The sequence below is a fragment of the Emys orbicularis genome, chromosome 16, assembly GCF_028017835.1.
Source record: "Emys orbicularis isolate rEmyOrb1 chromosome 16, rEmyOrb1.hap1, whole genome shotgun sequence".
In the NCBI taxonomy this organism is placed as follows: domain Eukaryota; kingdom Metazoa; phylum Chordata; order Testudines; family Emydidae; genus Emys; species Emys orbicularis.
Genome location: NC_088698.1, coordinates 30,504,773 through 30,526,544, shown reverse-complemented (window position 1 = coordinate 30,526,544; position 21,772 = coordinate 30,504,773). Strand labels below are relative to the sequence as shown.

Sequence of the window (21,772 nt, the reverse complement as noted above, 5' to 3'; positions counted from 1 at the left end):
AAGTAAAAGATAAATAAAAATAAAACTATTTTTTGGACTCAGTTTTTGAACTACCCCTGCCAACCCCCAATGTGCATGGGTGACAATGACAGAGAAAAGCGATTTGAGTTCTCACCAGAAAACCCAATTAAAGATCAAATTCCAGATTTGTATGAAGTGCTGCCTCCTGGTACAGCACCTCCAGCTTCTCCCCAAACCCCAAAATCCTAGTTTATTTTGTACCCTTTGCATGCCCATCCTTGCAATTAGTTATGCCATCCCAACCTTCATCTCAACGTTGCCCACCCCCCAGCTCATCACTGCCCCTCCTGCAGCTCGAGGGGTTCTTCACCCTTCCATTAGGGGGAGCTCCAGGGGCTTACCCTCTCTTCCCCTTCTCAGGCCTGCTGTTGCAAGGGTGGAGAGGGGCAGAGCAGAGAGCAGACGGACCCTTTGCTCACAGGAGGTGGCAGGGGGAGCAGAGCTGCTCAGCTGTTTCTGCTCCCCTTCTCAGGTGCTTTGAGAATGCGATCAGCTGTCCCCTTTCCTACCCCAGAACTCCTCTGGCTCATGAGAGAGCTCGACCTGCCTCTTGCAAGCAGCCCTGATTGGCTGCTCATCCCAGGAGGTGGGAAAGTGGGGAAGGAGTTCTGGACAGGATTGAAAAAAATTTGACAAGTGCTAGAAATTGTGTCATTGTGAGAGTGGCCCCAGTAGGGGCTAAAATGTTACAATCAATTCAGAAGTGTAGGCACCGCGAGTCTTCTACCCCTCTTTCCAGCCAGTCCCGGGCCCAGTCGTTTCCTAGTCAGATTCTGTCCCAGCACTCCAACCCTCCTGATCCCAGCTCCTGTCTCAGTCCCCTCCACACATTCCACTGAGGGGGTTTTCTTTTCTACATTCTCTGGGCACCCCAGCAAGAGAGTCTCCCTGTTCTCAGCTCTTGTGTACAGTCCCACTGCAGTCACTGGTGGGAGTAAATGCAGTGAAAGTCCTGCTTAATTCCTTTAGCCCAAGGATAGAGCAATCAAGCACACTTAGTGCAGATAATGTAGCTGCTAATTAATAACAAGCCTCTACTGTGTATGTAGGAATTGCTGTTTTTTCAGATGCTTATAACCTGGGCAAATTTGGCCAGATTTTGCCAGGAGCAGCAAGTATCACCGCCCAAGCCGCTGCTCCAGAGCATGGGGGCAGTAGAGCTTCTCAGTTAAATGATTTTAACAGTTTTACCAACATTTCCCCCCCACCCCCAAGCTTTGTTCTCAAAAAGCAATGAAGCTTAAAAAATAAAACAGTCATTTGGCCTAAGGCAAACACCAGGCATGGTAAGTTTCAGTCCAAATGGTCACAGTTGTACAGCAACTGAAAACAGCATTTTATTATGGAAAGTATTCAGCAACCTGACCTATGGTTGTTGGTGCCAGCTCTGCCTAGAATAAAATTTATGTGCTTAACAATTATTATCCCACCCAGCTTCCACTCCCATTTGGTGAATAGGAAGCAAATATACATTTAGTTTATGGTGACCAAAGCACAAAAAATAAATTGCTGGGGGGGAAGGTGGGTTTGAGATCTTGTTTTTCTATTAGTAATCAGAATGCCAGACAAATGCTCTTAAAGGGAGCAATGTTCTTTATTTCCACATGAGGGGAAAAAACTGAATTCTTTTATCTGTTATTTCACAACTTATCAAAACCCTAACAAAAGGCTTTAGTCCCTCGGGTCGGTGTGACAGTTACAGCAATTCTCTTTTCAAAGAGAGGAGCAATAATTCCAATGTATAGCTGCTTACGGGTAAGCAAGTGACAGTGCTACTGCTAAGCCCAAATAAGCTATTTAGGGATGAAGTTAAAGTTTGATGAAATGCAAGCTGCATAGTCTGAAACAAACATGGCACAGATTATACTGGCACAAGTGTGCATACAAGGAATTGTAATCTGATTGCTACATAAACAATGGATGATTATATGGTATAAAACTGAGTTCTAAATTACATTTTACTGATTATGATCATGTCTATTTTATTGCAAGTTAGACTGGTTAATAGTATGTCACATAGAGGCAGCCCTGTGTTTTGCCTGAGTAACAAATGCAGGATAAGACCACATGTACCATAGGTTTCTTTGCACTTCTGCCAGCTATAAGTAGGAAATATTGCTCAGTAATATGTTTCATTGCAATAAGGCTTTCCTATGGTTGTACAGTATGTACTGGAGGAGTGCATTTGACAATCACAGCATGTATGCTGTGTACATTTACAGAAGTGCAGACAAAAGAACTAAAAATATATAGTATGAATAAAGACCTGAGAAAACTTGGTAAAAATACATTCCTGTATTGCTAATACTATTCCCTAAGAGTGTAATTGTATTGAATTGGTTTGTCTTAAAAATCAATAAAAAGATTTAGATAAAAAATATGTATTCACATGAAGGATTTACATTTGACTTTTAAAAAGCAATATTTATATTTCCCTTTGAGATGGCAGAACTTACTTACTTATAGGCATACACGAAAATTTCACCTAATTTCTCTGTATGAATTCAGCACACTACCTTCAAATCAGTGTAAGTTTTTTTCACAAAAAAAGTAAATTGATCTTTTAAAAAAGCACCTATTTCTATGTATTTTCTTGCTGCCCTCTTTGATTGTGTGAACTCAGCTGGTCTTGAATCACTACAGAGAAACCTATATTTGAATGAACAGGTAGTCCCTTTTCAAGGGAAAAAAAACTTCTATTAGCTATCTTTTTTGCCCTTGGCCAGAGAGCATTAGTTTAATCTTGAGTGCACCTCTAGCCTGAATTAACTCAAGTTTAAAAATCAACCATATTGATAAGCATGGCTGCATTTTAAATGCTCAGGAACTGAAAAGAGAAAATATCCTTAGCCATGTGCACCCAAACCTAATGGAAAACACTTGCTGGAGTGAAAGACTACTTCACACATTCTCCTCTCTATTTAGAAAAGAAACAGTGACTGGCATTCAATTACTAGAAAAGACTGAACAGATTAATATGTCTTTGGTAGGTATAAGGAAGTTTCTCTTCTGAACTCTCTATGTATCAGGTTCTCAAATATTGCTGTGCTCCTACATATATAGCCCAGGCAAGGTTTCCAGTTCTTTAATATATTTCTCTCTCTCTTCCCTTTATGAAATTTTTGAACAGGACATGGCCTGGGAGCCAAATATAGCTCCCGGAATTCTACCGCTGCCCTCACCTTTAATCATGGAGGTAGCAGCCCATAGAAACTATAGGTGTCCGCACACAACTTGCCAGGGCACTTGGGTCAAGATAGAGAACTGCATGCCCAGAGCTGTAGCATCTCTGGGCCACATCTGTATGTTAAAGGTGACAATTAAAAGGTGGCTAGGACGTCCTCTACTTATGCAACTAAAGAGTGGTCCTCAGGCTCCTAGCTACTGCAGCCCTCGGTGTCACATACATTGAGTATTGAGTCTTTTAGAGGATTGAAGGAGGAGTCTATTTTTCTGTGAGAGAGCGCTGCAAAGCTTGTTGAAATTCTTCCTCCTCCTCTTCACGACGCCGTTTCTCCCGCTCCTGCTGCTCTCTGACAGACAACTCCATGGCAAGCTGTAAGTCTTTATCAAAGCTGGATGACTCATTTGGAGTGCTAAAATGGGGAGTACTTGAACTCATAATACAGCTCTCCTGAAGTGCCCTGGTGAGAGAGAAACAGTTTCAAGAGCTGAGAGGTACATATCCCATTTTACTTCATTTTCTTCCTATCAGTTTTTGAGCAAGGTCTCTAAGAGACTCTCCAACTGCCAGATAGCCTCCCTTTCCTGAAGGGGGAAGAAAGCAATCCCCAGGACAGTTACAGAGGATTGTGTTCTATGAAGGAGTAGTAGTCATGCAGTTTCCAAACTGGACATCCATTTTTCTCTGAAAGTTCCTGAGAGCCTGCTATCGAAGATCTGCTCCCTAATGGCTGTTTTCAGCAGCCTCTAAATGTGCACTCACCTAGTTTAGAAGCACAACCATCTGCATGTACAAAGCTGATAGTGAGATGATATTCTTTATGCATACACAAATGCTTGTTTGCATCTGCAAGAGGAAGAATCTAAGATACTGCAGCCTATTTTCAGAGGGCCATTAAAAATTTGCTCCTAAATTTGTAACAACAGGTAACTTAAGTTTGGGAAAAAAACAAAAATTCTCAAGTGTCCAGGGTGTGGTAAATAAGGGTGATGACACTTGTTAGAGGGGTCACATTAGCAGCTGTTGCAGGAGAAAGAGAGAATCTTGAATTCTGGTCTAGTTAGATAAAGGATCCTTTGTTCAGCGGGTGCTCAAGGGCTGGTTGAAGAAACCAAAACTCCAATCCTTAGACTGAGCTAGCAAGGCCATATTCTACTATACAAGGAACAAGGAGTCCGGTGGCACCTTAAAAACTAACAGATTTATTTGGGCACAAGCTTTCGTGGGTAAAAAAACCTCACTTTTTCTTGAAAGCTTATGCCCAAATAAATCTGTTAGTCTTTAAGGTGCCACCGGACTCCTTGTTGTTTTTGTGGATAGAGACTAATACGGCTACCCCGATACTATACAAGGAGACTTGTTTGAGGTTCTTCTTGGAGACTAGCAGTACCACAAAGTATGCTATCTGGGCTTCTGTTCTTCTGCTGTGCCTTGCCTTATATGCCTGGGTGCTCTCCTACTTGGCTATACAAAGTGCAGCACGCCTGTGGGCTACTCTTGGAGGTACTGACACTCTGGCCCAATGCGTTTAAGAATTTTAGAAAAGTTGAAATTACCTTTGATACTGTATATTAAAGTCCTGCGCATAAGCCACTGCTCCATTGGAATGCATTCCTAAGGCTTCCTGGGGGAAAGGGCCACAGAGATTCAGGGATTAGCAATGCAAGTCATATTTGAACGTCATTTCTAAGTCAGACATGAATATCTCATTGATATTTGCGGTGACAAGTTTCAAAAACTTTCTGTGTTAAGATTCTTTTGAAAACTGCAATATTACAGGGATCTGTCATCCATTCCTGCAGAAGCTATAAATACCTTGGTATGAGTTTAGAGACGTGTCTTGCTATATACAGCTCATGTTAAAATAAAGAAATATTGCTTTGGTGGATAATATAAAGCTGAAACAAGAAGCTAACTCTGTATTAGGTGTACAATTACTTCGGTGAACTGGTACTTCATTTTTAAACTAGCCAAGTAAATTTTTCCAAGTCAAAACCAGGACTGAGGTAAAAGGAGACATACGATACTGTATCTAGAAAAAGAAAGAACATTGAACAGCTGGCAGTACAGACTTACTTTATTCCCACTGGACTCCAACAAACTCTGCTGAATAGCAAACTGCATTATTTCATTATCTTCATCTTGCACACGCACGTTTCTACCATCATGTTGAGTGTGATAAGATTTGGGGATCTCAAACACAGACTGGTCGACCTCAAAGCTAGAGGCTGTAGAAGCTAAAAATATACTGTATTGTACGCTTACAGCTTGTTAATCCAAAAATCAACTTCTCAAACCCACTTTCATTTATATAAATAAGCCAAGACAACACCCCAAGAACATAAGAATGGCCAAAGTGGGTCAGACCAATGGTCCATCTAGCCCAGTATTCTGTCTTCCGACAGTGGCCAATGCCAGGTGCTTCAGAGGGAATGAACAGAACAGGGAATCAATCATCAAGTGATCCATCCCCTGTCTCCCATTCTCAGCTTCTAGCAAACAGAGGCTAGGGATACTTCAGAGGATAGTTTTGCATCCCTGCCCAATAGTCACTGACGGACCTATCCCCCATGAACTTATCTATTTCTTTTTTGAACCCTGTTATAATCTTGGCGTTCGGTTCAGGCGAACCACCCACAGTACATCCATCCTATGTGAATGGGGTCCGGAGAGGCTTGCATAGCAGCCAAGGTACAGGAATAAATAGAACATAGATGAACATGGTGCCAGCAAGTTTTGCAGCAGGGAAAACCGACATGTGGCACCAAAGAACTAAGCAGGCTACACTGAACTTTGATAAGTAAAAACAAGAGAGGCAAGTTTGCCAAAAAGTTAAGAAACACGAAGTGCAGCCAACCTATCGCTAAGGCTGATGATTCCTAGCAGAAGAGTTTGTCAGCAGCTCACAGGGGAATGCATTATACATATGCAATGTTGTTTCCCCATTATCGTGCACACCCTCCCCATTGTAGCCCTTTCTATATAAGCATGGAAACAAATCCATCGCTGACTATTTACCATTGTACTTCTCACATACACAGGTTTTGTATAAACGATAAAGACAAGAACATTAGTCTCCAGTACCCAAGGAGTTAACCTGGAACAGGGAATTGAGTGGGGGTTTTGAAGTGAGAATGGGTTAATCTGATTGGTGAATACACATTCCAGCCACTTAGATATTTTACTACACATATGGCTTTCCAGATCAGTTACAGTAAGAACCACAACCTACTGTGGTCTTTTCAGTTCAAGCCTGTAGAGCCTACAGGTTTGCTTTATTCTATAAATCCCATTGATAGCAAGTACACAAACAAAGCCCTCGCATAAACCCACCAGAGCTTTACACCTTCTTACCCAACTCACACTCTGCACCTTCAGCAGTTTGTGATGAAGTTTCCTCAGCTGTCCTGCAGCCATTAACATTTTCAAATGTAATTCGAGCATTAAGCACGTGAAACAAGGGAATTTCTGTAAATGGAAGAAGTACAAGGTTTCTGTGAAACACAGCAGAGCCACACACTTTTCCACAGTTACAGCAGCAGCAAAGGGTTTTTATACATGCTTAAAGAGAGAAATTTCACAGATGTTATGTAGCCGTACAGTGAACTGCACCTCACTTTACCACAGAATAAAATTTCAGTAGTCAGTTCGTCTCATAACTTAGCACTGTGCAAGTGAAGTTTTTAGACACGCATTATATTCACAGAACAGTCAACCAACCCACCTCCCTGCAATACACCCGGTGCTGATCACTGCAATGCACTCTTCACAGGGACACACCTTGATGCCATTTGGAAGTTGCAGCTAGTGTAGAATGCAGTGGTGGCCCTTTTATGAAGCCACAGCTCTATGAAGACAGCACATCACACCTTGCTGCTTGCCTGCAGTGGCCACCTCAGTGAAGTTTAAGATGATGATTTTGACCTATAAAGCCCCAATTATTTGAGTCCCAGCTTTGTGAGGAGAGAGGTGGTCTCTTGAGATACTGAAACAGTTGCAGTTATGCAAGGCACTAGTGCTAATAGACAGGACTAGCAATAGCCAGTTCTTAGCGAGGTATCTTTGCCTTTGGAATTCACTTCCCCGCTTGGTCCTTCAGAGCGGAGATTTAAGGACCATCCAGATATATGGTAAGGCTCAGCTGTTTTCCCAGGTTCTCTGACTGGGAGATGGGTGGGGTGACAGGGGGCATTTTTAGGAACTGCACTGTATTTTAATTTTTGTCCCTGTTTTTAAACCTTTGTGCTGTGGTGGAGAACACGAATAGAAGCAAAATGGAAATGAAGAAAGAGTCTAAGTGCAAAAGATTGCTGAACAGTACCAATTTTGACAGGAAATCCAGGTGGAAATTCCAAAGTGATGAAGTCTTTAAGTCTAGCAAAATGAGCACTAGCTCTGGCCATCAGATCAATGATGGGAGTGACCTGCTCCATGAGAGAAAGGGGGAATTCTTCACACATCCACAAGGTTGCTTTAAACCTGTAACAGCGAGTTATACACAAGGATATTAGAAGAGTTTTCACTTTTCTACTATACATGTGGCAAAATACACATAGTATTAGGCTGATGACAGTACCACTAGGGTTGGAAAATGAATTATATGGCTCTGGCGCATACTGGGATACATAGCTTCTTTTTGAAGCTGTGGCCTACCTGAACTATAACCCAGCTAAGCAGTAAGGACCAAGAATAATTACCATCCAAGAATGGCTTAGAATGCATGCGGTGAGAAGGTGGTGTCAGTCCAGTTTCCAGCAGACAGATGTATGCATCACAGAAATCAAACCTCATAACTGTCACCCTGGTTGGAGGTCTCAGAGGCTGAAGACCGAACTGCACTCCCAGTCAGACTTGAGGCACAGTATGGGAGAAGCTAGTGTTGGCACTCTCCATGTTACGTCTGGTTTGCTGATAGACTTCAGCCTCCAGAGCCCTCAGACAGACTGGCACCATTCACTTGTCTAAAGGGTAGGATTTTACTAAAATGGTTAGCATTCACCTAACTCTCCTCCCACTGGTTTTATAGGGAGCATGGGCAGGCAGGCCAAGACTGAGTGCTTTTGAAAATGCCACCCTTAATTCAATCCCCACTCCCTGAATAAAGTGAATTGTATTAGACATTTACAATATGATTTCTAAAAGCAAAACACTGGAGGAGAATCAAAGCAGGTAGACCTCAAACAGGAAGAGTTTAAGACAAGCATTGCAAGTTACACATTAACATTTCTCACTTCTGTGTTCTAATAGTGACTTCTTTGGGTCTTCCTATGTCCCTATCTTTCAGGTCGAATTTCGGGTCAAAATATTCCTCCAGAGTAATGGCTGTAGGGTTATTCATTGTGGCATACTCTGTTTTGAGGTCCTGTAAAAATAAACAGTACATAATATGTAGACATCAACCCCTCCTACAGAAAGCTTCAGCTGGTATCTCAGATTCTAGAGCAATCTAAGTGACAACTGCATAAAGCAGCACATTTCACCTAAATTGAGAGTCAGCAGTGAAATGAACACACAGATACAACAGACTAAAAGACAGATCTTTACATTAATATAGTGCTTTTCAAGCAGATTGTAGATCTCACAATGCTTTATGAAGACAGGAGAATCTACCTACAAAAATGTAGCCAAACTAGAATGGTGTGAGTGAGGATTTAATATGTCAAAGTTAGAAACTATGAAGAAGAGCTCTGTGCGGCTCGAAAGCTTATCCCTCTCACCAACAGAAGTTGGTCCTATAAAAGATATGACTTCACCCACCTTGTCTCTCTAATATCCTTGTGACCGACATGGCTACAACTACACTGCATACATAATATAAAGCAGTCCCAGGCTCCGCATTATTCAGAGTAGCCAGTATTCTGGTGGGGACTTCAAATTCCAAGAAGGCCAAGTACCTAAGCAAGATCCTCAGCAAAACCCATGGCAGAGCCATCAGCTGGTAAATCCATTACCTACTCATCTTTAAACCCGGACAGATGTAAAAGCATTTTCTCTTATGCAGGGCTGGTAACATCAATAATTCACACTCTGCATAGAACCCAAGGACACCTCCCATTTCTCAAAGTTGCTATATGCTAGCGTGCTGCTGCAGCACTTGTACCCCCTGCCACTTCTTTGTATTGCTGGGTCACCACTGAAACATCATATCTTCAATCCAAAGCTGCTGCAGGTCTGCAAGCTTATAGTTTCAGTACATTTGGTTATTCCAGTCTTTTTGGAGTGGGGGGAAGGGTGGGGGAGGGTAAGAACAGAAGCCCATGGCAAACCCTCAGAGTCTAATCTCACTCCAGCAGCCCAATTTCCCACTCTTCTTTCCAGATTCCATGACCCACCTCCAGTCCTGAGCTTCTTCAAAAGGAAAGGTACAATTACTCTTACAGCAACAGGTGGGGGTGGAGGGATTAAAACTCTCAAGTCTAGAACCCAGCGTTTGAACTAAGTTTCTAGAATTGAAGAAACAGTTTTGATGAAGCTGTGGCATAAGATCCACATAACTCATTCATGTTACTTCTCAACACTGCAGTGACTGCTTTTAAAGTCAGTGATGAGAGAAAGATTTTACTCACCTGTGCACCATACTCATGCTCTACAGTACCAAGAAAAGATTCCAGTGGATTTCTGTCAGCTTGAGAAAAAGGGAGGGAGAAGGAATAGGCTCATTAGCAGAGTTAATGAACACAGAAGTGCACATGCATCCACTCAGGCTCTGTGACAAGGGAAGCCCCAGCTCCACAGTGAAAAGAAGATGGACAGAGCCTTGTTTGCACTGCTCATTCAATGCAGGACAACTGTGGCAAGGCTGGTTTTCGATGAGCCCTTTGCTAGAAAAGCCCAAGATTTAAGAATAAAATGGGTGAAGGGATGATGATTTTAAGGACACTAACATCGGGGGCACCTAAAATGTATCATTGTCCACCATGCCTCGTTTCTGGGAGTGTCTGTAAACTGCCGAGAGGCAATTGTTCCCCCACACAAGGTTATGGTCTTGCTTCCACCTTCTACTATAATCTCAATACGCACCCCAGAATTAAGAATACAAAAATAATGCAGACATCTTATGGTTTTAACCCAGGTAAAAAGAACAGATATGAAGTGAAAGTACAGAGGCTTTCAGGGCAGAGAATATGCAGGGACAGAAAATGAAACCGTGGGGGAGGGTACCACCTTTTGAGGCTCTAGAGGAAACTCTGACACTAATTTTCCAACAAATAGAATCAAAACTACACAGAATCATTCACACTTACATTAGAACTTCAGCGAGCCAAGTAATAAGCCACTTCAAGTACACAGCAATTGGAATTAGCTACAGCAGGTTCAGAGGCAAGTGAGAGTAACCTGCCCGGTTACTCTTCACCATGCATGTGTTTTGCACAAAGGTTATGTCCTGCCTCTTTGTACAAAGATCTTAACAAAATGTTCTATTTAGTTTCAGATAACCTATGGGAAATTACCTTTATATCTTTTTTTCTCTTCTTCTGTCAAGTGTTCTGTTCGGATTTTTGTGACAACATTCACATTGTTTGCTGTATAGACCTTTAAAAAGGATATTAATTATTATTATTATTATTATCTATCATATGTATTACTGTCGTGCCTAGGGGTTCCAGTCATAGACCAGGGCCCACTGACAACTATTAAAGATAAGAAAAGCAGCATCTTTAAAGTTACCCAAGCAACAAATTCAAAAAGTTAAACCAAGAGGCAGAGGAAAGAGGAGGAGCAAGAATCCGTCTACCTTTAATGTATCAGAAATCGGTGAAACATGATTGTGTGATCTGCCTATTTAACTCATTTTTCCATGAAGTGCTGAAAATGTTACAAATATGTATTGTTATGTCATTACTTTGACAGAGTCCCAAGCTAATGCTGAGCTAGACAGCCATCTGCTGGGCAAGCTGCTAGAATGAATATAAAAATATCTATCCAAGAATCCATTAACAAAGGAAAACTAGCTAGCATGAGTCATCATTTAGGTCCAATCCTACAGCAGCAAAAGTCAAAGGAGTTTTGTCATTGACTTCAGTGAGAACTGGGTCAGGCCCTTCCAGAGACTCAGGTGCTTGCAGACAAATTTCCTGTTAATGAAGTTGGTTCCAGCTGAAAGATTGGATGGGCACTTTAAACTGAGGAAGTGTAGAATCCCCCACTTACGTGTTAATTTTGAGGGAGGAGGGACAGGGAAGAGCAGTCAGGCTGTGGCTGTGCTCTCTCTTTCTACTTAAGAAGTCACTGATAAGATTCTGCAGATGGAATTATGCAACAACTAGAAGGAACTCCGGCTCTCACCGGTGCGCGCTCATACTTAGGAGTGGTTCCGCGGCAGTGATAGGATTCAATCCTTGTTGGTTTGACCCCAAACAACCAGAGGGGTGAGAAGGTTCCATTTACGTTACCAATTTTTTGACCATACCAGAGTTTCAAATGAATTCAGTTTCACACGGGTCGATTGTACAGGTTTAAGCCACTACACTTTAACAACAACAAAAAACCCCGCACATTAAAAGAACAATAAGTCTGCAAAGACCTACACTCACAAGTCAAGAAATGCCAGAACCTTAAATTGGCCCTCTTGAGCATCTACATTATGTTACAATTTAATTACATGGTCATACCACCCGGGATGGACAGTGCTCATTGAATGGGAAGCTATTCATTGTTTATTTTAATCCTCATTTAGTGTACAGTAAATAATGCAGTAGACTATATACCATCCAAATCCTTCACCAAACAGAGGTAAATTAGAATTTCTTCATAGGTTTTCCATGGTGCTCTCATTGTAGTATCTTAGTTCTTTACAAAGATTAATGAATTTATCTTAACAACCCTGTGACCTGAGTGGGTATTATCCCCATTTTACACACGGGGATCTAAAGCACATGGCAATTAAGATCAGAAGCGTCAACAAATTTTGAGTGCCCAATTTAACAAGTCAAGGACCTGAATTTTTAGAGTACTTAGAAAGTACTATGTTCAGAGTACCTCTCCCATTGACCTCAGTTGCAGTTTTGAGTTCTCAGCTCTTTTGCAAAAACAAAAAACAAACAAAAACTAAATGCAACCTCTGGATATCAAGGTAGGCACTCGAAAATGAGGAACAGTTCGTGACTACCAGTGAAAAAGTTTGTTTACTTTACTTGCCATGTGATGCTGTGGACTCTGTGACAGAGGCAGGGATAGAATCCGATTCTCCAGAGTGGCGTTCAACCACTTTAGCCACGTTTTCTCTTCCTGCAGTTCCCTGCCCTCATTCACCAGAATCCCCTTTTAACTTCAGCAAGAGATGAAGCAGAGGTCCTACAGATTCTATTCTACACAGGTTCTTCTACCATGCTCATTACCATAGTATCTGAATGCCTACAGCAATGTGACTAATAATGGGCACATAACTGGTCCCTCATCCTCTCCCCAGAGGAAGGTGTGCATGCAGGGGATGACTGTGTTTGGGATTTTATAATACACACCCCTACGGATATATTTATTTTAGAGAAGGCAAGGTCAAAGAAGTACACTCGCACTGAGAATGAAAAGTGGTGAGATTTGGATTGTCCTTAGTTTCTGGGAGAGTTCATTCCACAGTCTCGGGGCAATCCCAAGAAAGCGCTGTCTACTGCGCAGATGCACTTTACTCTTATGGTAGAAAGTTACACTGTGCCAGAGGAGTGGAGTTGTCAACCATGGTCTTCATCCCAGAGCTTGAGTTATCTTTGAGAGACCCTGGGTCCAGGTCACTGAGTACCCTGAAAATAAGGACCAAGACCTTAAACTTGACTCAGTATTTGATAGGAAGCTAGCACCAGAAGCTGAGGATGGGTCTGATGTGTTCACAGTGTTGCTGAGGAGACATGCTGCAGTGTTCTGTACCAGCTGGAGTTTCCTAAGCACTGAAGGCTTCATGTGCAGGAAATAGTCCAAACGAGGTGACAAAGGCATAAATAATGAGGCCAGGTCACTGTCCACTAGTCTCCTAGCCAATGGGAGATGGTAGAAACAGTTACTTGCATATGCTGCTATGAGAGAACTTCACATCAGTGATGAATTCAGGAGTCTCCTAAGCTATAAGACAGAATTGACCAATTGTGGGTATGTACCTTCAAACAAAAGTGACTGCACCAGGGCTGTGAATCATTCAAAATGCTTTCCTCTGCCCACCAGCACAGCTTCTGTTCAGCTTCAGCCAGCTGTTCTTTGTCCTTGGATTTCACCCAAGCACTAGGCAGTCTTTGTGGCAGTGGGATGGGCACGTGGTGAAGGAAAGGTAGAGCTCCATTATCTGCATATTGGTGGCACTGGAGTCCATGTTGCCTAATGGCGGTGTGTAGATGATGAATAGGACTGGAGAGAGAATTGATCCTTGTGCAGCTCCACAAGGGAGGGGTCAGTTTCCCATCACTACTCATAGACTGCATCCCTCCAGGAAGGACTTAAACCATTTTAACGCATTACATTGACTGCTGCCACCTTTCTCAGGAGAGACAATAGTATCTTTATATGGTCAACAGCAGTGAATGCTGCAGAGAGGTCCAGATGAGAGTCAACATTTCAACAGTGAATGAGAGATGATAGGTGGAGTGGGCATGGGATGGAAACACTTTGCTAGTGGGTTTCACAGCTACTTGACAGACAGCAAAGGAATGTAGATACACAGAACCAATGAGCTCAATTCTAAGTTCTGGAGAAAGCATTCTCTAGTGGTTATACCATTCTCCCCAGCAGCCTCTCCCTGTCTGCTTTTGCTCCTACCCCCACCTCCTGAGCTCCTGCCCCTTTATCTGCTACAATCTCCATGGTGCCTGTCATCCCATGTTCCCCTCCACCCCTCGCAGCTCTCACCCACGGACACCCCTCTTGCTATTTGGTATCCTCTCCAAGACTTGTCACTCCCAAAACAGATCTGGTGGCAAAAACACAGAAGTTACAGATACCAAAGCAAGTTATAAAAATCCAAGATACACAGGGGACACAGAAGATCACAATTATAATTCAATTAGCTATGAGATATCTTAGTTGTAAAGAATTGCTTTTTACCTTTGCTTCATAGCCATTAACACCTTCTGCTTTCTCTGTCCTCCATACCCAAAATCCAGATGTATTTCTGATAAAGAGTAAACACCACAATTATCTATGCATTTGCAGTTTATATTTAGCCCCAAGCCCCTGTTTTCCCTAATAACATTTCACCTGAATAGTGTTTTGAGAGGTACCAAAAGTAACAGCTCTAGAGAAAAGGTGCAGCAATACCATAAGCTGTCCCTGCAAACACCAACACCCTTTTCCAACACAGGACTCAGAGTATTTTAATTTCTGTTCACATTCAGACTTTGGCTTAATTGCAGAGACCAACGAACCGTGACTTTAGTTTGTGATGTGAATGCCTGACCAGCTAAGAATTGGGAGTTTCTGGAAACCATTGCATCATTTCTATCACTATTAACTTGCTGAGCTTTATCTCAACTAGCAACATGTAGCTGACAGTTGGGGGAACTGGACTGGTAGAGCTGAAGAAACATTTATCTATGAAATGTCGGGTAATGTTTTCAAACGCGCCTAAGTCCCATTTTCAAAATGAATTTAGAAACTTAGGAACTTAAGTCCCATTGAGAGTCTGTGAATCTTAGAACTTAAAGACTTTAACATGTTACCCCTTAAGTACATCTCAGTATTCAAGGGGGAAAAAATAAATAAATAAAAATCTTTACACATCTAGTGGAATCAATTAGTGAGCTTTGATAGCTGCTGTCCCTCAGTGGCTGCAATTCTGCATCCATGTTTTGACAAACTCTTCTTCCTTGCAGTAAAAAACCAAAACAAAACAAAATCCACGTCTTCCAGCAGTTATAACAACTGCTCTATAGCACCCCAGAAATGTGCAGCACAAGAGAGATGCTTCCTAGAGAAAGCAAGCTCATTTGAACTCTTTTGACCATGCAGATTAAATGCCGGATAAACTAATGTAACAAAAGGAGGAATAGGGTTATAAGTAGTTTGCTGTCTTTTCTAATTGATAATATTTAGAGATATTCTTATAGACTTATATGATTAAGCTAAAGCCAGAGTAGAACGAATAAGTCAAGAAAAGCTGTAAACCCTATTATTGGTTTTTCAATACTGCACATATGCTTCACAAAATAAGCAGGAACCACCGGTACATATCGGAAATCAGACAATATAACCCTTGCCTCACTAATATGGGAAACCAAATCTTATGGTGCAAATGGACTTCACACCAAATGGAAATTGTTTGCAAGACAAGAACTAATGAGCTGAGAGGTTATAAAGTGTCTATACAGAACAAGATATGCAGTTATTGTTACATCCCATATTATTTTTAAGATACATATTACAAGGCTTTTAAAAACTACATTGCAAGTATAATAATCTTGCATATTTCATATCTGGAGGATTTGTTCATTAAGAGAAGCATAAATACCTTACCTTTCAAAAGCAATATTTTTAGTATCAAGGCACGTATTAATAATTGGAGACGTAAGGCGTCTTTCCACCTCCTTTCTTTCTGGCGTCACAGAGCCCAAAGTCAGACGCTTCATTTGTTGAGAGATTTCAAAACGCTCTGTCGTGACAACTTTGTCATCATGGTTTATCTCAATTAGTTCTGCCCAGCCTTCAGTATCTGTTGAAAGGATATATTTTATGGACTACAGACTTCAGAACTAACCTTCAGGATGAAGAGCTGACCAAGACACACACTATAGATTAAAATGAGAATTAAAGCTGCCTTGCAAAGTTTTAATCACTCACTTACCTAGGGCAAGTTTTTTAAGTTACTACACACCAACATGGTAAGGATGTGCAAGCAGACTGGGTGCCTGCCCAAGTCATTTTTATGATAATTTTGCATAATGCAATTAAGAGACTAATAATGAAGCTTCAGGCCTCCAAGAAGAAAAACACAGCAGATTTCTTTTTTGTTTTTGTTGAGAGTGGGAGAGAAGGGTCAAGTCAAGTTCTATTGATTCATATTTGCTCCAGAAGATTTTTCTTAACAGAAAGTCCAACCACTTCTGCTTAGCCCAGTGACCTGAAATCCCAGAAAACGCACTTCCCAGCACAAATAAGTCTGTGAAAGCATGCAAAAATAAAGCTTATAATTACGTGTGTCCTTTTAGTAACACTAGGAATCTGTCAGCGTAGTTTGTGTACTAATTGACGATCAATGAATCAAATCTACTAAAGCATTTACCTTCTCCCTTGAAAATTAAGCTACGTTTCCCTCGTTCCCAGCTCATATTTTCAAAGCCCAATAATGTGATATCAACGCGTAACTTAGCTCCGCTTTTCCAGATGCGACAGGTATCATTTGGACAGACTCTGGAAACGAGTGGAACTATAAAAGAAACAATGACACACACAGATGCAAATATAAAAATCCTTAACAGAGAGGACAAATGTAGGAAGACTAAACTCAGCCAGAAGTTATGTGCTTGGTGAAATTGCTTGGTAAAAATGTTATGGTCTGTGTTATGCAGGCCATAAAGTAGATGATTATAATGTTCCCTTCTAGCCTTAAACCTATGAATCAATGTCTAGATAACAGAGAGATTATCAGGACTGATTCTTGATTTATTGATGAACACAATAGGGAAACGACACACGAGAACAGACCAGTGGCCTGATGCAATTCTGTAACCTGCCTCATGCAATGGCTAAATATGTAGTGGTTTGGAGAAAGTCAAATCACTTGTAATGCTATTTTGCAGTGTAAAGGAATAAGTTTCCTGAATATTTTATGTCTTGATGCAGAATGTTTGTGTAACTGTCATAACTTATATGTTTCCCAAAAATCAGAATGGCCTTAGAAGAATCTTCAGCACAGTACTCCTTTTTAAAAAAAAAAAAACCTTAAACAAGAGATATTTGAAGGAAGGGTACAGTTTGTGCAGCATGCTAAGGTGGTCAGAAGGAATCTTCAAGACTTAAAAGACTTTTTGGGTTGAAGGAAAAAAATATGGGTTGGGAGAGAGTAAGGGCTCGACAATTGTTTTTTCTTTGCAAACATACTTTTTATTTCAGCAATTTTTAAAACTTAGAGGTAAGAAAGAGGTAAAAAATCCCCCCAAAAACCAAACTTACCCCAGCTAGTGAATTCCCATTTCATTTCCACATAAAAATCAGAAGTCTAGTGTAGAAAAAAAGTATTCAAATGAACCACCAAGGGAGAGAACACTAGATTAATATTCAGTACAGCATGTCAAATGTACATTTTAGAAACAAGAGAAAGTAGAGGTTTTGAGATGCTCCTGATAGGAAGCACAATGAAACCAACAAGTATGAATTTTACACGTGCTGATATTTGTCATTTAATTTAAATTAATGGGCACAGAGTGTAACACTGTTCTGCAACAGTCTAACGCTATCATTGTTTTCTACTGAATTACTCTTCATTTGTTATTCTACTACAAAAGCACATAACTCTCAGTCTTTGACTGAGGAAGAATAAGCATCCTCCTCCAAGACCCGAGATCATTAATAAAAACAGAGAAAACTCCATAGTCTCCCACATGTTTATATAGAGCTGACAGGCACAATTTTGCATCATGCATCATCCTGACTTTAAAGTTGCCGATTTAAGTCACCTAGAACCAAACTAACAATTCGTCCAGCTGCAACTGATCAGCATGCAATTCAGGTCTCACTAAACATTTACCTCATTAATTTTTTGGAGTAATTCAGGAACCCCTCCAAGTGTTGCAGACGTTTGGTGGTAGTCTCGATGCTGCAGTATCAGGTATGCCATCTCTGGGTCTCCTGTGCTTACAGCCTCATGTAAAACTGCAAGAAACCCAAACACAGGCAAGGTTTAATATTAACAAAAGCAAAGTGAACACTGCAGCCACATCCCACGGTCCTAAGGTGACATTTATAGAGACAGATTTTAGACCCTCAATGTTGAAGGTGAAAACTATTAACTGCCTGTGAGCTGATCTCTTACCTGTCCATCCCTGTGCATTCTCTTTGGTAACATCTGCCTTGTGTCGAAGAAGGACTTTGGCAGACTCTATATATCCCAAGGAAACAGCAAGGTGCAGCAAGGTCCGACCCCGTGGATCACGCTGATCGACGTCCTATTGAGTAATCAAGAGTTAGTGCAGCTTCAGCATTAGCTATCAAATGTAAAATCAGAACACATTTAAGAAAGTTAAAACAAACATTTTCTGCAATAAGCTGTAATCACTCAATATGTATTCCTACAGAACAGTTCGTTGCTTGGAACCACTTATCCTACATGACTTGCTCTGATACTGCTATTGAACTGCCATCTTAAAAGCCTGATCCTACCGCCCTACTGAAGTCAAACAGGAGTAGAATTGGGCATCATAGAAGTGATTGTGGATAAGGGAGGTATGTGTCACCATGACAGGAAAAGGGGAGGGAAGTGAGAGGGAGGAAAAGGGGGGGGAAACAAAAACATTCTAGATTATTCCTTCCCCCTCCCCCACTTCTTCATGAACAGTTTCTTTTAGGAGGAGTAGACAGTGCTCCATTCTTTTTATTTTGTACCATGGGCAGTCACCAGTTAAATGGCCACTGGAGGGTATAATGGAAGATATCCAACATGTTGAAATCAGCAAAAATTTTCAAGAGCAGGTGACAGTTTACAATGTACATTTTGTATTTTTTGGTGAGAATATGAACGAACATGACAATTAAAAAAGCATCTATTTGACTGACACACAGAACAATGAAGAGTGAGTGCATTCTCTACAAATCACTAAGAAATGGAACTACACAAGGCACAAATATCCAAAACATGCAAGCACAACATACTCATACCTTACATATATTTTTCACTACTAGCTTTAGAGATTTGAAACAGAAGAGCATCTATAACTAAAGGAAAATGGGAAAAGTCAAGAGTGGGCTAAGAAAAGAAAGTTATTACATAACTTAACATGGTTATTTGACAGCATTATGTTTAAAACACCAAGTAGTGAACATAAAGGAATCTGAGTTAAACCATCCTCATCTCATTGCTGCAGCTCATATGATCTTCAATCCTACTTTCTCCAAACTGCAATGCCTATTGCAGTGACCAAAATATAAAGGACTTTGGAACAGTCTTATCACAATTTCTTTGCTACGATTATCCTGTAGCTGTACATTATAGCCATTTATCATTTCATATGCTGACTGTATCTGGCTAGTTTCTTTCAATCCCTCAAATCCTATCAAAGCACATCTGCCACACACAGCAAGCAGTTTGTCCTGAAGACGTAAGAGGAAGTGTACTCCCAGAATGCCTTTTAAAACTTTCATTTAAGAGAGATGTTTCTAGGCTTGATGGAATACGTCTTTCTAACCCTTCATATGTTGCCTGTCTTCTTGTATTGTAAGCTCTTTGGGGCAGGGAACAGGACTACTGTGTGCACAAACAGGGCTTCATGCATTGTGGGTGATACCAGAATACAGATAATAAAAATAAACTGAGGCAGTAAAATCATCTTTGTTAAGTTACAAGTGTTTATTTTAATAATGCTATAACCTTAAAAGAGAGAGATGAACACCCCAACCAAGGGGTCAATAATATCTATAGAGAATCCCTTAGTACAGACTGAAGATTATATGAATTAGAGACAGTAACAGCATTCCAAGATTCTCAAGAAACAACACAGGTATGCTTTAAGCCAATACTAGTGTTTCATAGTGTATAGCTGGAGTTGTGGATGACCATCAGGATTTGTGTCAGAAGGTAGCATTAGCTGATGAGTTCAGAATACATACTCACTGTTTCAGGCACAATACAAGCAAACAGGCTATGCTTCTACCAGTGTGTACCCTGCACTACTGTCCTACTAGTATGTTTGTTGCTTGGGATCTGATACAGATTGGAATGTTTCTCCTACTGCCTTTCTTTTAACTCTGGTACTTTCATCACAGCTCTTGGCTGACTGCTGGATTTGTGTGTTCTCTGTTCTACAGTGAGCCATGATGATCAGCTATTTTCTACCACAGTTGTGGTTCCATAGTCTAGCAAGTGCAAAGCTGCTGGGCTCCTATGTTCTAAGGCAGCCAGTGAAGCTCCGAGGACTATACTTGAAATAAGCCCTTTGTGTCTTAATAAGGAAGGAAATTACTGCCTTGACAATCTTTGCAAAGCAGTAATCTTAACACCAGATCAGTACTGGGGAGGGAAGATAATGGCTCAACACAATATAAAGAAAGAAAAATAAAACCCCTCAATTTTCAGTGAACTGCTCCCTGAGGGTGCCATTCTGATAAAAAAAAATCAATTTGTGTTTCATCTTCAGCAGTAGCTGACACCCTACTGCGTGTTGGTTTCCTCCTCCTCCTCCTCCTCCTCTCTCTCCTCCCAGCTAGGTGGTACTTATTTGCTGCTTTTCTGGCAAAAAGCATTAGTGCCTGTCACATCTGCCTGTCTTTTGGCCCTGATTCAAATGATTTCTAACATTTTCCTGACAGCTACGGAGTTTTTTACAATCCAGCTGTATCTCTCTCAATGCCTTGAATCTGGCTATATTGAAAGACAGTCAAATATTTAATATGCAGAAGTTGCATGACAAAGGGTATAATCTCTGTGCCTTCCTGAGGTGATCCCCTTTTAATCACAAAGAACTGTAAAAAACAAACAAAAATAAACCCCTAATAAGTTTAACAAAGAGAAACTTAACTAAGATATAAAGTTACTTTCTAAGTCCCCATGTCACTTAAAATGCATATAGATGATCTATTATCCTGATCTAATTATCAGTCCATCATGTCCTGTATTCTGCCTTGAGCAGTTTCAGAGGAGGACAATCCCTATTCCTACAAGAAGTCACTGCACCATATGTTGGTCTGGTGCCCATTTTACCTTGCCTTCCAGCTCTTTATCCAGCTGTCTGTAGTCATTATTCCAGACTAAGACGTGCAGAGGAAACTTGCTACTAGCCTCACGTGGAGAGCTCATCTTGCCACGTATTAGAGGGTTCAATCCTCCCTGGGGGGTGCCTGCCCACTCTGATCTCCCCCTCTTTGTTTCTCACAGGGCCCTTACCAAGCCCCTCAGCCCTAGCCCCACAAGACTCTCTCCCCACTGACTCCGACCCCCTTCTGGTGCCTCACAAATACCCTCCCCACATCAACCCCCTCAAACAACCCACATGCCAGCCCCCAACCCCTCAACCTCTGCCCCCCAACAGGCTCCAGCCACCAGCCCCCTCTGCCCCCCAACAGGCTCCAGCCCCCAGCCCCTCAACCTCTGCCCCCCCCAACAGGCTCCAGCCCCCAGCCCCCTCTGCCCCCCAACAGGCTCCAGCCCCCAGCCCCTCAACCTCTGCCCCCCCCAACAGGCTCCAGCCCCCAGCCCCCTCTGCTCCCCCCAACAGGCTCCAGCCACCAGCCCCTCAACCTCTGCCCCCCAACAGGCTCCAGCCACCAGCCCCTCAACCTCTGCCCCCCCCAACAGGCTCCAGCCACCAGCCCCTCAACCTCTGCCCCCCAACAGGCTCCAGCCACCAGCCCCCTCTGCCCCCCCAACAGGTTCCCGGCCCTCTCACCCTCTGGGCCCCGCTCCCCTACAGTCTCTCCCCCTCCCGCGGTGCTCCCGAGCCC

At 41.9% G+C, this 21,772-nt stretch overlaps 1 protein-coding gene across 2 annotated transcripts; it reads right to left on the bottom strand.

Moving 5' to 3' along the window:
• Positions 1 to 1,596: 1,596 nt before the first annotated feature.
• On the bottom strand, positions 1,597 to 21,148 carry ANKRD13A (ankyrin repeat domain 13A). Of its 2 annotated transcripts, XM_065417546.1 has the most exons (16): positions 21,033 to 21,148; positions 18,153 to 18,285; positions 17,868 to 17,992; positions 17,294 to 17,339; positions 16,404 to 16,547; positions 15,638 to 15,833; positions 14,231 to 14,297; positions 10,657 to 10,738; positions 9,772 to 9,830; positions 9,306 to 9,308; positions 8,437 to 8,567; positions 7,527 to 7,684; positions 6,560 to 6,673; positions 5,282 to 5,442; positions 4,762 to 4,829; positions 1,597 to 3,665 (listed from the first exon to the last, which is right to left on the bottom strand). In XM_065417546.1, the coding sequence occupies exons 1-16, from the start codon at positions 21,126 to 21,128 to the stop codon at positions 3,467 to 3,469; spliced, it is 1,782 nt and encodes a 593-aa protein (XP_065273618.1). In that variant the 5' UTR covers positions 21,129 to 21,148; the 3' UTR covers positions 1,597 to 3,466. The 2 variants fall into 2 exon arrangements, with proteins under 2 accessions (XP_065273618.1, XP_065273617.1); XM_065417545.1 differs by lacking the exon at positions 9,306 to 9,308.
• Between the last annotated feature and the right edge of the window lie 624 nt (positions 21,149 to 21,772).

What these genes read in the sequence shown, in the direction of transcription:
- ANKRD13A (XM_065417546.1), bottom strand. Translation starts at nt 21,128, where the DNA reads ATGAGCTCTCCACGTGAGGCTAGTAGCAAGTTTCCTCTGCACGTCTTA. An exon ending in GTCACTATTAGAACACAGAA is followed by an intron (nt 7,685 to 8,436) that starts GTGAGAAATGTT and finishes TCGCTGTTACAG; the next exon opens with GTTTAAAGCAACCTTGTGGA. An exon ending in TGGATTTCCTGTCAAAATTG is followed by an intron (nt 6,674 to 7,526) that starts GTACTGTTCAGC and finishes TTCCATTTACAG; the next exon opens with AAATTCCCTTGTTTCACGTG.